Here is a 16,414-nt window from a genome sequence, read left to right as displayed (position 1 = left end):
TTGAGCAATTTGACTGCTTCGAGAGTTCCCTATGGTGCTACCCGCTTTGATTGAAAATTTTTCCGACATAGGGAACGTAAAATTTTCTTTCCTTTCCAATCAAATTTCATAGTCAAATCACAGATTCTAAATCAAACAGTTCGTGGTAACGAATTGTAAGTAAGGAGCGACCCGGCTCAATAGTAACCGAAACTCTCAAAAACGGAATTTTGATACGAATAGATGTATCAAAAGGATTGGCTGCTTATGCTGATTTCAAATATATAAATTTTATTAAGTTTAGTCTTACCTATCAAAGGTTACGAGTCTGAGAAAATTTCCCTGATTTTCGAAATAAGGGGAAACACCCCTTTAATAGTCAAGTGATCTTAATGAAAATCACACCTTCAGATTCAGCGTATCAGAGAATCCTACTTCAAGCTCCTATCTGCAAAAATGTGGAATTTTTTATTTTTTGCCAGAAGAAAGATCACGGATGCGCGTTTATTTGTTTTTTTTTTCAGGGGTGATCGTTTCGACCCAGTGGTCTTAGAATATTGTGAGAGGGCTCATTTGAACGGAAATTAAAAGTTCTAGTACCCTTTTCAAGTGACCAAAAAAATGGAAGGCAACTAGGCCCCCTCCCCCGCCCCTTTTTACCCCCAAAATCGTCCGATCAAAATTTTGAGATACTCGTTTTGTTCATCAAAGTTTTTAGACCCAATAACTATGCCTTAGGGTATAACATGACCCCCACAGCCCCAGGGGTAAGGTCTTTAAGTTATAATATTTGCCCATTGTTTATGTTTAGTATTTGCTATTGGGATGCATACATACATTTTCGGGTGGGGGGGATTTCCTGCTAAGGGTTTTTCCACGGGGGAATTTTCCATGGGGAGGGAGGCTTCCAGGGAGTGAACTTGTCAGGGGAAATTATACACTCCGGGAATTTGTCAAAATTCTTATACAAAATTCTTTTTATATGTCTTGTTTTCTCTTTTCCGTCTTAATTTTACGCACGGAGTGGTTAAGAGTAATTGTTCGGGGTAAATTTTCACCGGGATTGAATTGTCTAGAGGATATTTCCGTGGGGAGGGGCTTTCTCCGCGGAGGTGGGGCCAGATTTCCTGGCATTATTTAAAAAATGGCCAGAAATGAAATAAAAAACAAGTTTTTCCACTGAAAGTAATGAGCATCATTAAAACTTAAAACGAATAGAAATTATTTCGCATAAGAAGAGGGTCTCCCCTCCTCAACACCTCGCTCTTTACGCTAAAGTTTGAATTTTATCCCCATTATTTAAGAACGAATCCTGAAACACAAGGGCTGTTTAATTAGAACATCAAGAGGCTTTTTTAAAAGTACTAAAAAACTTTACCTAAAAAGCGAGGTGTTGAGGAGGGAGAAACCCTCTTCATATACGTAATAATTTCGGTTCGTTTTAAGTTTTAACGTTGATACTTACTTTCAGTTGAAGAAACTTGTTTTTTTTATTTAATAGCTCTCAATGGTTGCTAGCCCCTGTCAGAATTCTTTAATGGACCCTTTGTTCTTGAGACGGTCAGCCGAGATAGTGGCTCGCAAAAATGATTTTAAACTATTGAATCCCGTTAAAGACTGTTTTTAGGGATCTTCTCTGCTAGGAAACCATTCAGCCTTACATGTGGAGGAGGAGGAAATATATAAATTTGAAAACACCGCCCTGAGCCTATTCCTGGCTGTAGGTTCATTCGTGGAGATTTTTTTTCTTCTTTTTTCTTTTTTTTTGTGTTGACAACAACTTTTGGTGGCAATGAAAACCCTAAATAGTAATTATGCAAAAAAACACCTTGAGCCCTATTTGAGTTTTCCAGTTTAATCCTGTTTGCTTAATGTTTGATAGGTGTAGTAAAACTATTTTTGAGGTTTATTAAAAGCATCTAAACTGAAATTTTACCTTTGCCCAAAAAAGTTAGTATATTGATTAGCAAATCTGATCCTTGTAAATTTTGCATTTTGTGATTTTAATATAAGAGATTCGGTCTTGTTTGCTGGGAGTTCGTAAATGATTACTGGACGAAGCTATTTGCCAAATATTCCCGCTTTTGAGTCTCAGTACGATTGATGCAACTACAAGCTACTCTATTAGTCTGAACATGTAAATAAAGGGTTTCCTAGAGAAAATTCGTTAGTGGAAACAGTGAATTATATTAAAAATTGATGATTTTAGAGCAGTACAACATCCATTGCAATATATTGACATAGGAATGAATTAAAATAATGTTTATAAGTCCAGTTAAAAACATCTGTTTTTACAATGTTCGGACAATCAAGGGGTCTTGATTTAAGAAATCTCGAAATACCAAATATAGCCTAATATAGTGAGTTACCTCGTACTGTGAATATATTGAGCCATCTGCACATGATGTTTTCGTACGTGAATCACTTGATGTCGTTTTGTCCATTGTCGATTGTCGTTTCCATTATTTTACAGTATGTATTCAAATTAAACAAGGATTGCTAGCCAACAAAAGTTGAGGGTCTCGAACAAATTCGTCTCCTGTACATTAATTGCTATTATATAAATTGCTTTGAAATTCGATCCACTGGACCGCTGATGTTTTTTTTTTTTTGGGGGGGGGGGGGAGATTCAAGCCATAACCTTGTTTTTTTCCTGGTCTAACTTGGTATAATACCAACATCAGCCAATCAGGTATAGCTCATTCCAAGCTTACTGAAAACGAAAGTGTCTAGTAGTTGTATAGTGTCTTAGTTGTATAGTACGAAACGTTGTCTTAGTTGTATAGTAGGTGAAGTACCTCAGTGAAAGTTGGCTTTTCAGATACAAATCTTTGCTGGGAAGACTTTTCCAAATACAGTATTAATGTACTATGTGACTGTAGAATTGTTTGATTGTAAATGGGACAATAATATTGTGGACAATAATAAGATAGTGGACAATAGTAATAAGAATATAAGATAATAAAGAATAATAAGAATAAGATAATATAAGAGAATAATAAGTAATAAGATAGTGGACAATAATGGGTCCAAACATGCCAATAACTCACTACTCTCATCGTAGCATGATTTACGAGGTGACATTTTAAATATTTAAAAATTGTTAATTGCCTACTGTTAGTGTACAAAAAATATCAAAAGGAGTAATTATTTATTGCGAAAATAGTATTTGCTCTGAAATCTGATCTACTTGACAAGCAATCAATTTTTTTGAAAGAAGTGATGCTAAGGTTCAAGCTCTCACCAGATTGCACTCACTGAAATTATTTAAATCTTAATGTCAACTAACCAGTCGTAGCTCATACTGAATTTGCTGTTCAGTCTAATTATTTAATCTGCAATTTCAGGTGGTAAAAGCATTGAGAGCTAGTTTCAATAACCCTGATAGAGCGGTTGAATATTTAATAACCGGCATACCAGAAGTTCAGCCAGAAGCGCCACCCCGTCAACCATCGCAGCAAGAAACCCCTGCAACTAGAGGTATTGTGCATGTTCCAATAAAACTAATCCTCCTGTTTTTACAAAGTTATTTGTGGAAAAGGTTTATACGGTATTTTATTACAGAACAAAATTTGTATTTTATGCATTTGGTTAATATTGATTCTGTAGCATAAAAAAGGGATGGGTTCAGTTTGAAATTTATTTGGTAAAAACTGGAAAATTTATAAGTAGAACTGATCACCTCTTTGCGACTGATTTAAGGTCACCTCTTTGCAAATAAATATCGTATCAAAATATCATGGTTTATACTTCGTGGCGTTTGTTATCAATTTTGAGTGAGTTGTTTTCTCAGCGTCTTCCCTATTTACAAAAAAATATAACCTGGCCTAGTAGCTTGTGATTTATCGTCTTGTAATTTTTTACTTTGAGGACACCTAGAGGCGCAAGTATGATATCATTACCCCACAACCCTGCAAGTTCTTTAGGAGGCAATCACACAGGCAGTCGCTTCCGTTCCACTGGAAATAACACGAAGAACTTTGGAAAATTTCCGCAAAAACTGTAACAATTGTTTACTGATTTTGGACACCACTAACTGGACCTAATTTTTTCAAACCAGGTAATACAAAATAGGATAGCATGTCATTCACAAATAAAAAACACACATTTTAAGCACACACTGTTCTGTAGATACTTGCAAATTTTATGAAATGTGCACTTTAGCTCCGTTTTACTTACTAAGAATTAATAGTAAGTTCAGCTTATCCACTTTAATGTTGACGTGACCTAAACCAAATGATATGATTCAAACGTTTTCCACAAATGAGTTAATATGCTCATGAAATACTGCTTGTAACTTTAATTGACTGTTCACAATTACAGACAAAATTATCATTCATTCAGGGGTGGGGGGGAGGGGGAGGAGGAGTCGGTAACGACTAAGACAAGTAATTTTGAATAACCCGAGCTGGGTTCGATGGGGAAATTATGCGTTATTACATGTAGTTAACTGTAATTAAGCAAATTATTGCATTAATTTTGAAACATTTAAATTGTTTTTACTTTTTATCTAGGTGGTGGAGGACCTCTAGATTTTTTGAGAGATCAGCCTCAGTTTCAACAGATGCGAGACTTAATCAGGACAAATCCCCAGTTGCTCAATGCAGTTCTCCAACAGTTAGGAAACACCAATCCTAGGCTTCTTGAAGTTATTGCCCAGAACCAAGAGGAATTTATTCGGATGATTAACGAACCTGCTAGAGGTAGTTGAACCTTTCGCATTATTGTTAAAAAAAAGAAATCTGGGTTATTGGATCCTGCAGATGCGATGAGCCTTGCATTATTAGAAAATAGAGATGGTGGCAACGCTGCCACTATTACAAAGTTTAAATGCCGATTATTGAAAATTTTGGAATAGCCAATCGATTGTTCATGGTTGCGGCGTCAGGCACAATTTAGTAAAAAACTAACTCTAGCCCACAGTAACCAAAAATATGAAAAAGAAACGTTTAAAAAAAAATTATGTAAAATGAGGAAAAGTTGTCCATTTGAAACGGATTCAGGGATGGTAAAAGTTATTTCTGTTAATCTTCTTGTTAAAAGTTTGTTGCGAAAACGAATTTGTGGGAATTTCGAAAAACCTATAATTGAAAGAAACAAACTGAATCGCTGTAGGGAGTGACGTTGAAAGTTTAGTCTCGTCAGCATTTGACGTTGCTAAGGAATCGATGGAGACATTGTCTGTTCTATAGCCATAGCATTGTCCCTCGTTTTTTTATGCGTTTTCTTCAGTAAAAAGATTCATGACTACACAAGCATGAGCAAGATTACATTCAAGGCTATTGCACGATAAAATTACACTTAACTGAATAAGGCCGAAAGAGCAACTGCTATTTGTGTAGCGTCCTGAAATAAAATTTCGATAAACATACAAATACTGACAACGCCTTTTTTTCTACAAATACTCTCACAAAAACTACATATAATAGTACAGATATTTTCTTGGCACTTGCTAATGTTGTGACAAATGATTCAACATTACGGTAAAATCCATGATCAAGAGTGCTCGTTCGCAGCACATTCACTTTAAATCCACTTTCTAAATTATCATTCTGATTTATCATTCTGTTGATGATAATTTCTTCCTCAGTTGGATGAAGGTGAAATTTCGTCTTCCACTTTTGAAACTTATTGAACTACATATTCACTGAGTCGATAGTTGTTGTTTTTCGTCGATTAACTTGGCGAGCCAAGGAATATCAGTTTGCAGACAGGCATGTATGTTCTATAGGAATAAAAGTTTGTTCATTCAAGATAGCGTCTATTAGTCAACGCTGAAATTTCTCCTTAGGTTGTACTGTCGACACAGGGACCTTTATGCTGAGCCCTGGTTATTGTCTTTGCTTGGGGATTAGATTACATGGGACTGACTAAATATGCGTTTTTTGCATGGGTTCTAGTGCTTGCTCTTAATGTAACTACCGGAATTTTTTCATCACTAAAGGGGAAGTGGGAAATCACAGTTTAAGCAAAGCCATACCTGTAACTTCTCTCTGAATCCAAGTGCAATCCTTGCATACTTAGGGTACCACCATTGATTTCATTTGTTGCTCTGAAGTGTCCTACTGGTTGCTGGGCTACTGTATTCAGGACAGTAATATTGGGGCGTTATTAAGGGTGCCATTTTCCGTTGTCAATTAATTTGGGTAATATTTTCACCTGTTAGAAACCAGTTTTAATTCGTGTATCCAAATTGTAAGGGAATATCTTTAATACGGGTTAGTTGATCTTGGTTCGGTAACAGTTTAATCCGTCGCAAAATATTTTCAAAAACGCTATAGTAACTACGGTTACTGAGTTTTTCTAATTTTACTGGAGTTTTAAATTCAATAAATCCGAAAAAAGAATCCGAATCCGGATTCTAAATCAAGAGAGACTACGCAAGACGTAGTCTGCGATTTTGCGATCGAGTTAATAGACGATTTCAAGTTATGAGTTCATAACTTGGAAAGATAAAGGACAAGAGAAGGCTATTATGACCCAAAGAGTTCCACATAATGCAAATTTTTGGATTGGAAAATAAAAAATCTCATGATACGAAGACGTTAAATGACAATTCCACGCACATGCTTGAAATCCAGACCGACCCAACTCTTTCGAAGTTGATAACAACAAATGACTAAAAATTAATTTGCGACCCATCATTCCCAATCTCCGTCATCAAATTATCATCAACATTAAACGCATTGTTTTCTGAATCACTCGGTCTTCCGACAAAATTACTACTGAGATCAACAGAAGTAGAAAAACAGGAGACACAAAAACGAAGAAGAAGATAAACTCTACGAGACTACATATTAAAAGTATTTGAACGCATTCTGAAAGTGGGATAATTTGACGAGCCGCTCGCCTGCAAGCATTGTGAGCGCCTAATCATGATCTGACTATACATTTTAACACTTGACTTGTCTCTCCTAAACTCAGAATATCCTCACGGTGCTTTATTAGGGATTCAGAAATGAAGATTTTAGATCCAGCCGATTCTGATATGACTGCGAATACTTCACAACTAGAACATTTCACAAATACTTGGGCAAGTTTAGGATTCGCCGACCCTTGAATGCTGAATATTAACCTATAAACCAGTGAAAAATCACGTTTAGAGATGCATGAAAGTCTTATTTTTTGTGACATTGAATTCAGAATTGTGGACTTCAGATCAGCACCCGGTTGCTGCTTGACGCAATCAAAAATAAGAGTTCTAAGTCATTTTTCTCATAATCATCAATTTTCACATCTATTTTTGCTTTTGGTTCTCTAAATTTTCAATCAGGTGATTATGTATCAACAATTGCTTTTAGCTTGGGATCAAATTCCAGTTACACCGACGAGCATGTTTCGCTCAACCTGGTCTCAAAGAAAGTTTTGAGTAGGTGGTCCTTTCCTCGCTTATTCCGAACTACTTTTTAAATTGTGCGCATTATTGACTCTTTTGTTTTTGTGATTTCATCCTCAGTTGCGACGATTTTTTGCAAGTAAACTTTCGGTAGATGGTTCGGAGAATTCTTATCTGGGCTTTGGATAACTTCTCTAAACGCAATTTCAACATTCCTGTCAGTTTTCTTAGAAGCGTCTCGATCATTATCCTAAAACGAAAATGAGACTGTTCTCCATAACTCGTGTTTCTTTGAGGTAACATTAAAAATATTAATAAATATTCAAAGTAATTGAAAATTCCCTTCTTATCCTTTTCACTTGAATATTCTACACTTGCCATAGGGGATAGCCATTGAAATTCGCTGTCGTAAGCTGAAACTGCTTCAATTTTGACATCTTGAGCTATGACGATGTGAAAAAAATCAACTTACTTTTAAGTGGACGGGCCCACTGCAACAGTGCCATTCAGATATTTTTGACTGACCCGATGGTCTGCAGAACGTGTGCTATTTATCACCGTACTCAAACATCACATCATATGTACTATACAGTAACGAAATTTCCTAATTTCTCCATTAAAAAATTTTGGGACACAGCATGTATCGCACATTTCTTTTTGACTGCGCTTCGCGCGTGCACAATGACGAATTTTTGGTGATAGCTGGTCACCTGTGCTGTGTGAATGAAGATAATACGAAATTAACCAATAGTTAGGTGCCCTGACCACCCTCTCTTTGAGGCGCTATGGTGTGTCCCATTTGTGAAACAAATTTTTGTTAATTTATACACCTATGCTGTGTCTGACATCTTCATTTAATAAATCTAAACCAGTCCAAAAGTCTTAATTCACTTCCGCTAATTCAGGTAATATTTTTTTTCCATATCCCACATGTGCCCCATTAGTTCTGATTAAACTGCTTTTCAAAACACAGGTACAAAAATGGAAATTAGTCTTTTTTCAAAGCACAGATACAGGTAAAATATATGTTAAGAGGTCGAGAGACTGAATGAAACTTTTCAAGAATTTCGTATTTAACGGTCAATAATGACAATGATATGTAAGATTTATGAATCATTTTTATACAACTGAAAAAGTTATGTCAGCGTTCCCTCTCACATAGACTATCTGTTTTGGCTTTACTCTAATTAGGCTCTCAAGTGTTTCATCACTTTGGCCAAGTTGATTCAATCCCCTATACCAAGCGTGGGATATTCAGTGGATTCAAGTTGATCCGAGTTTTTACAAATGAAATTTATTTTTGGTTGTAAAATCAATAATAAAGTTATGTAATCGGCGATGAAAGTCCTGTTGAATCGTGTCGATGATGATAGCGATTATTAAAGATGGTCTGCATAGTGGTGTTCTATTGGAACATGATTAGTCCTTCTGTGAATTCTAATCCCTGGCGAACTTTTTAAATGAAGTCATTGTCCAACGGCCTGTGGTAGGGAAATTTGGCTTTTTATACCCAACTGTTCTAAATTTATACTAAAATTAAGAACGTTGTCGCAGATACAGTATAAGGGAGGAAAGACGGCATTGCTGGACTTGGAGCATCAATTTACATTACAGTAATTTAAATTATAATGCAAATATACAAATTTGGGTCAAATAATAGAAAGACCAAGAAACTAGAATAGTAATAGAAAAGGTCAAGCATAGTATTAAAACAGAATTGCTCCATAATTAGATATCTATCTGTAACCATCGACCATCTATAAGAAAAATATAAAAGCATAAAGATCCTTCTGAGCCATTGCTGCTGCGCATAGGGCGTCGAATCCACGTTTCAGTTGATGGGTCTTTTTTTACATGGACAAGTAGCAATCCTGTCGTCCAACCTTGCTGCGGCTGGGATCGAACCCCAGTACCCCATATTGCTAAGCAGAGCATCGATCTATTCTGCTACAACACGCAATTATATATTCGTAGAAAACCTTCAGTCACGAATTCAGCATCATATTTTCGCCCCTTTTCGAGATAATTTGCACCCCAAACAGAACATTAGGCGTGAAAGAAAAATGAAAACTGGTGCTTCAAGAAAACTATATACCGATTATTGATTGATTCAATCACCCATTTGCGCCTTATTGTCTTACTGTTCCTTATTGTCTTATTGTCTTACTTATTACAGTCTTAATGTTCACAATCAAACACAATCAAAAACTCTGGTATTTATGCTTGTTTACTCTTATATTGCCTTGATATAAAATAATTTAAATCATGCAACAGGAGTTACCCCAACTAGATTATGACCAGCCCTGAACACATTCGAATATACAGCAGATTCAAGATAGACATTGCAACATTCTCAACCCCTTGGAAAATAAAAACACCTCTTCAAATATGTCGGTGAATAAAGTTCCAATTTAGGAATATTTCTCACTCACGAAACCGTTTCCATAAGATTTTCAGACGCAATATTTCGTTTTGGATACGGAGCAATGTCAGCTGTAAACCATTGTGGTTAATAAATGTCATTTTTCACGTAGAAATCAAAAGAGTATAAAGAAGCTGATTATGTTCCCAGCTAATGAAATTAAAGTACTTGCTTGATTCTTGCTTTAGTAAGAACGACCTGCAGAATAAGCAACTATTATTTTTCAATGATTTAAAAGACAATGAGAAAACTAGAACAGTTGGGAAAAACGTTTCTTATTTTCTTTTTGATTGTTTTTAGCTGGTATGTATTTTATGTAGAACTTTGTATCTTGTAGACTAAACCTCATATTCGAGAAATGGAATTAAAATGCTCTTACGTTGCAAGATGTGGAATCAAAGGGCGATTAAAGTATAAGTTTGATTTTAAGATTAAATATTTCTTGCAGGAGAAGGCACGGAGCAGCCAGCCGAGGGAGTTGCCGAAGAAGCTGGTCAGGGTGATATGATGACTTCCATCCCTGTAACAGCTCAAGAAAGGGAAGCAATTGAAAGGGTAAGCATCTTACTGAACAATTTTAGTCAATGATGTACGTTTTTCGAATTAGTAGTCATTAAGTGAACGTCAATGTCTATAAAATAGCGCAGTATAAATGGGGTAATAGTGAAACAAATAAAGGTAACATGAAGTTGTTTTTATTTCAGAAAACAAATATATTTTCTTAGTTTCAGAATAAAATATGGTATGGATGCAACCATTTTAAAGTACCGACGACATCAAAATGGGAACAATTCTTGCCCCCCCCCCCAACCCCTGGACCCATCTTAGGTCTAATCATATATGAAAACTATGATTAAAAAAAAAATCTGTGGATCGCTTAAAAGTTGAGAAGCTATTAGGGCAGTACCAGTGTTGCCACGGTGAATCGTGAAAATAAATAAGTAAACTGAAATACGTAAGTTTGAAAATGTTTCTTGTCTGTAAAAATTTGACAATAAATACCTGTTAATTGCCAAAGACAAGTACGGCCTTCAAAGGGAAGCTTCGACTTCTTAAGTTGTTTGATCCAGTCTGTTTTCAGCTTATTTTTTCACCCACGTTTCTTTTTTTTTATTAAAGTCTGGTGCCAATTACTACAAAAAAATTTACTTGGCTGCATCTTAATTTTTTAGGTTATATAATATAGTTGTTAAAGTACGCACTTAATCAATTTCATTCAGTAAAGTTCGTTTTCACTGTCTTGGTAGTATGAATACCTTCATCCAAAACACAAATCTAGGGTTTAACGTTGTTTTTGCATCATTGCTTAAGCTTTAGAAAAAATATTTTGTTTAAACGACGAACTAATAATGTAAGATAAGATATTTAAAAATAAGAAATACAAATGACTTAATAAATGCAACTCAGTGATGCCACACGGGCTCCATGGCTTTAGATATTTTATCCGAAAAGCTTCAAAAATCTGTTTATTTTTTTTCTCCTTCATGGGAATCGCTAATCATCAGTCTGCAAGAACTATAAACCGACATTTACACTACATTAACACTTGCTATCTTTGTGTGAAATCAAAACACAAGAAGTACATTTTGCTAGAAAATTGAAGAGAATTCTTGGGAATATGCACTTCAAATGCAATGGAATCGCAAACAAGGGATAAAGCAGCGAAAAAATTAGAATAAATACTTTAAGTAGGTTAGTTATAGCTACTGTTGTTATTAAATATCCTGTTGCCTCAAATAAGTTGTTTTATTATCCATTTTTTAAAGTCGTGGGATCTGTATTTTTTTCAGATCTAATTGTAAACTCACTTGCATTTTTCAAAACTCAGTATATAGTAATTAGACCCCGGCGCCACGCCGATGAGGGAAGACCGGCGGCGGCGAGGCCAAAAAGCGTGCCGCCGCCGCGCCGCCGGTAAGATGTCGGTGGTGTGCCACCGGCATGATCAACGTTGACCGCAAACATTAATGTTTTAATCAGTCTTTCTCAATCAGAGCTTAAATTTGCCACAGATTTGAGCCTATTCATAAGTTCAAAAACTTCACAAGTCCCTAGCTGGAAACTGGTCCTCTTCGTTATTCATCAAGAGAAGTAGAAATTTGGTAGAAACGAAATGGCTATGGCGTCTCAGAACCCTTGCATAATACGAGTAGTTGAAGTATCTATTAGCTATATATTCTTAATATAAATAATTATCAAAATTAGTAGTTTTTTCTCATGAAGCATTACTGCATACAAAACTTCAAATACCGTATCACAAAATTCGTCAGTTATCTGGGTAAAAACTTTGAATATAACTTTTCAACTTAATTTTTTGAAAAATGCAGCTTAATTTTTTCATAATGCCCTTTGCCTATATCTGTTGTCACCTTTAAAACAGTTGAAATAAGCGACTTTGATATTGATTGTTTTTTTTTTGCTCTTTTGGATTCCTAAAAAGCCTTATTGTATTAAAAACTGGTTTTTAATAACAATTAAAAAAAAATGAATTTTAAATTTTTTTTTGCTTTTTTACAAAATATATATCCTGTATGCTAAGGCTGAACGGTTGCTTTTTTATTGCTTTTGGCTGCCCTTATGGATATTATTCATTTTTTCTTTCGGGGATTTGTTCCAAAAAATAAACTAATAAATACCTAATAGCAGTCAAATGATAAACTGCATATAAAAGGAGTAAATTTATCAAATTGAAAAATACATGGTGAACACTTCACATGAGAACACTTCAATTACAACGAAACAAAAAACGCTTAATGGTTTATTCGATATGAAGAAAAATGAAGTGCCAGCTCTTTTCTTAGGTAAAAAATGAAAAGCTCATCCGTTTTAAATGTAATTAAATGAAATAATATTTAGACTGAAGTAGCTCCAGGAACATGTTGGGATTTTCTTCCTAGTTCGTCACTTTTAATCCTAGCAAAATGTTAGGACACTTAGTATCAGTTATTGAGTTTAAGCTTTGATTTCCAAATGCTCATAAAAATTACCAATTTAAGAAAGTGGCAACAATAAGTCACCTGTCGTCAAAATACTCAAAGACTCCTCTTCGATCCCCACCCAGGATCAAAGCTTCTGCTATGGTCGTATCCATGGAAATCTCCAAAGAGTTTCTTTTTAAAATAGCTTTCAAGCGTAGTTAGGAGTATTTAGCCTTTTTTGCTTTTCTTCAAAGCTTTGAAAAAAGTGTCATAATATTCCAAATGTTACATTTGTTTTATTTGTGCATATTTTTGGTAATCATTCGTGGGGTAATCTAATTTTTTAAACCACTGTAGATACGAAAGAACGTTCCAACATCTAGTACCCTGAGGTCATAAGAATGTCAAAGACTCTTCCCTGAACCTCCCAAATTGAAAGCTTTTATTATAACCTGGCCTTTTAATGTAACTTGGGCACTGGACCAAGGGCGCCATTTTCACTCGAGCGCAACGTTAGGTGGGGATGTCGATATCGCTTTCGTCACGCCAATTCGTTTTAGTGTGAATCTGCCTAATACTTATGAATGAATGTTTTCAAAGTAAACCCGTTTCATCAATAAGAAAATACGGGTTCGGCGCATATGTCCCTTTCCCTTTGGACGATAAAACTATGCAATTGTGGTATCAAGTATAACTCACGAAAATCTTGTTAATTTTTGTCAACTTTTCAACTTTTTCGCATCCCTGCTTTCAATAAAAAAAAAATAAAATAAAAAAAAATCAAGGTACTATTACTTAAATATAATAACTCACTATGCCCCCCCCCCTCTGAATACTATCATGATAGGATACCGTCTCTGCTTTAAATAAAAAAAATTAACTTATTGGCATCCCTGCTTTCAAAAAAAAGAAAGTCGAGGTATTATCATTTAAATATGATAGCTCACTACCCCCCCCCCCCTCTGGATACAAGCTTGATAGGATACCGTATCTTCTTTAAATTAAAAGAAAAATTAACTTTTTGGCATCCCTGCTTTCGATAAAAACATTTCGAGATATTATCATTTAAATGTAATACCTCCCTACCCCCCCCCCCTCTGAATACCACCTCGAGAGGATACCGTCTCAGCTTTACATTAGAAAAATAACTTACTTAATAATTAACTAGGTCACTATATGGTTCAAACAAACACACAAAATGACGTTAAACAGCTTAGTGTTCCTTGAAAAAAAAAAAAAAAAAAAAATAAATGAGGGTATGAGTAAAGGGGTACAAATACAAAAACAAAAATGTCGAAATTATTCAGATATACCTCAAATTATTGGAAAACTGAGTCATAGATTCGTCGTGGCATTCAATAAGATCCAAATAATCTAATTAAAAGGGAGCACACACAAAAGCCAAATTAGGCCAGTAGCTTATGAGAAATCGCAAAATACCCAAGACAATGAACCAATCCCAATGGAGGGAATTTGATATCATTTTCTTCTGTCTCCACTTTAAATGAAAAAAATGATTATCTTTTTGGCATCCCTGCTTTCAGTGAAAAAAAAATGAGGTATTATCATTTAAAAATGATAAAAAAATGATGAATAGGCAATAATTTACAATTTATTTATGAGTCATATTTTTTGGGGTAACTTCCGTTTCAATCTTTAATTCCCCAACCTTCTACATAGCTTAGTCTATAGCTAAATTTTGTCTCAATAGAAGGATTTTTTTTTTTGGGGGGGGGGGAAATATTTCTTCCTTCTTTCTGAAAAAATATTTCAGAAAGAAGATTGTATTTTCTATCAGGCGTTCAACAATTGAGTATTAAACGTTAAGAAAATCTTATCTAAAAACAGCAAAAGAAAAACAAATCTGTAAACTTACAATTCAGCTGTAGAACCAATCTGTCGGCTGTCAATTTCAAAATCCAACTTAAGGCTGAAGCTGTATAGTAGTGAATGCGTTCTATTATTCTATTAAGCATGAAAATAAAATTATTGACTACGAATTATGTTAGAAGTAGCGATTGGGAAATTGTATTCGAAATGATTCGAACTCATTTCATAAACACGATACTTTTTTGTCAGCATATGAAGAACTGTGTATATTGTAATATTTGCAATTGCATATTGCATCTGTCTGGTTTTTATGCAAAGTAACAAAAGAGACGAACATTAACGAATAAGAGAGTAGTGAAGAATTTTGGTATGCAAAGTAATATTTGGCAGGGAAAGCCACTGGTGACAAATCGCCAGGGGTGGCACCGTGATCGCGTGATTTTCATGGATTCGGGGAACCAATTTTTTTTTTCGGGGTGACACATAGATTTTCGGGGGAATACCAGAAAATTCGGGGATAGTGCAAGCCCTGCTTGATTTCTAATCAGGAAAATCGAAATCTCCGACTTTGTGGTTGACGCAATAAAGAATTGCCACAAAATTAATTTAAAGTCGACCGAACGCCGCCACCTCTGCTGGCGGCGACGTTGCGATACTTCGGCGGGGGTCGACCGGGCCCCTCGTGGGCGGCGTTCGGTCGATCCGCCGGCGCGGCGCTGGAGTCTAATAGTAATGCAGAGCTACTATCATAACAAAACTTGGCTATTGACATAAATAATATGGTCATATCCCAATCCTATTATAAACTGTAATCACTATAATTAACCTGAAACGTGGAACACAGTTGATCACAGGTATTTTGGCGATTATTTATGTTGAAAATTAAAGAACCAGAGGAACTTCCAGTCGGTTTCTCTTTGCTACAAACGACACGCGTCTAATCGGATGACACATCGGGGTCACAGCCATCAAAATATACGTAATTTGCTTTGATTCGGATTGCATACTATTTTCTACCTATTAATTTATGCATATATGTATCTAATTCTTCTGGGTCATTTGCTTTTCGGAGGGAGTATAAGTTTTTCTCTGTCTACTTTCCATAGCTGAAGCCTGGAGGCAAGTGAGAAGTGTATTCAGTTAATTTTTGTCATAGTTTTGTAAGAATGCCTGGTTTTGCCTCATGGCTGGGGGATTAAGTTTCAACTTTCATGAGGTATTTTGAGGGTAGGTGAACGGGATGTAAAATTTTGCGTTTTGGAAAGGGTTCAAATTGTTTCATATCTGTTCCTCACAGAAAGTATACGATAAAATTTGGAACCAAAATTCGTCTAAGAAAAAAAAACAGTGCCACCTAAATTTCTAGAAAAAAATAATCCTAAGACTACCTTTTTAATGTGTACCTGTACTAACCCGTTGTGTTACATGTTATCTTTCTTAGATCATCTGGCCGATATTATACTGTCTGTGGTGCTAGTATTTTTTAATTCACACCCATGTTAAAGCACCAAAATTCTACTTGCGTTCGGTTTCATGTTTTCCATGTGATAGACGTTTCGCAGTTGATCTCTATTTATTTATTTTTTCTAGTTGAAGGCCCTTGGCTTCCCTGAAGATTTGGTAGTTCAGGCATATTTTGCGTGTGACAAGAATGAGAACCTGGCTGCTAATTTTCTTCTGTCTCAAAACTTCGATGATTAACAAAATGATATTGACACTGTTTCCACTATATTTGTATACAGACACAAATGTGCTTCTGAAACTTGAGTTTTATGTAGTTTGTTTCTGTTAAATTACTGAGAGATTGTTTGGAATGTTCCCATGAGGAAAGGCAATTACAGTTTTGGGCAGTAAAGCTTGTTTGACTCTTAATTTAAACTTTTGTAATTATATTTACCCAATACAAGTTCCGACAAATTGGTTAAGCAA

At 35.4% G+C, this 16,414-nt stretch overlaps 1 protein-coding gene across 1 annotated transcript in view; it reads left to right on the top strand.

The window, feature by feature from the left end:
- Rad23 (UV excision repair protein Rad23) overlaps positions 1-16,414 on the top strand; it is a 35,726-nt gene extending 19,312 nt beyond the window's left edge. The window contains exons 5-8 of the mRNA XM_089100647.1: positions 3,327-3,459; positions 4,494-4,682; positions 10,186-10,292; positions 16,076-16,414. Of these exons, the coding sequence (XP_088956773.1) occupies positions 3,327-3,459; positions 4,494-4,682; positions 10,186-10,292; positions 16,076-16,186 (540 nt within the window). The 3' untranslated portion in view covers positions 16,187-16,414. The remainder of the gene's footprint in view (positions 1-3,326; positions 3,460-4,493; positions 4,683-10,185; positions 10,293-16,075) is intronic.

The sequence above is a fragment of the Artemia sp. Qi Xiang Cuo genome, chromosome 14, assembly GCF_049724085.1.
Source record: "Artemia sp. Qi Xiang Cuo chromosome 14, ASM4972408v1, whole genome shotgun sequence".
NCBI classification, from domain to species: domain Eukaryota; kingdom Metazoa; phylum Arthropoda; class Branchiopoda; order Anostraca; family Artemiidae; genus Artemia; species Artemia sp. Qi Xiang Cuo.
Note: the sequence above shows the minus strand (reverse complement) of the source record. Positions and strands in the feature narration are given on the sequence as shown.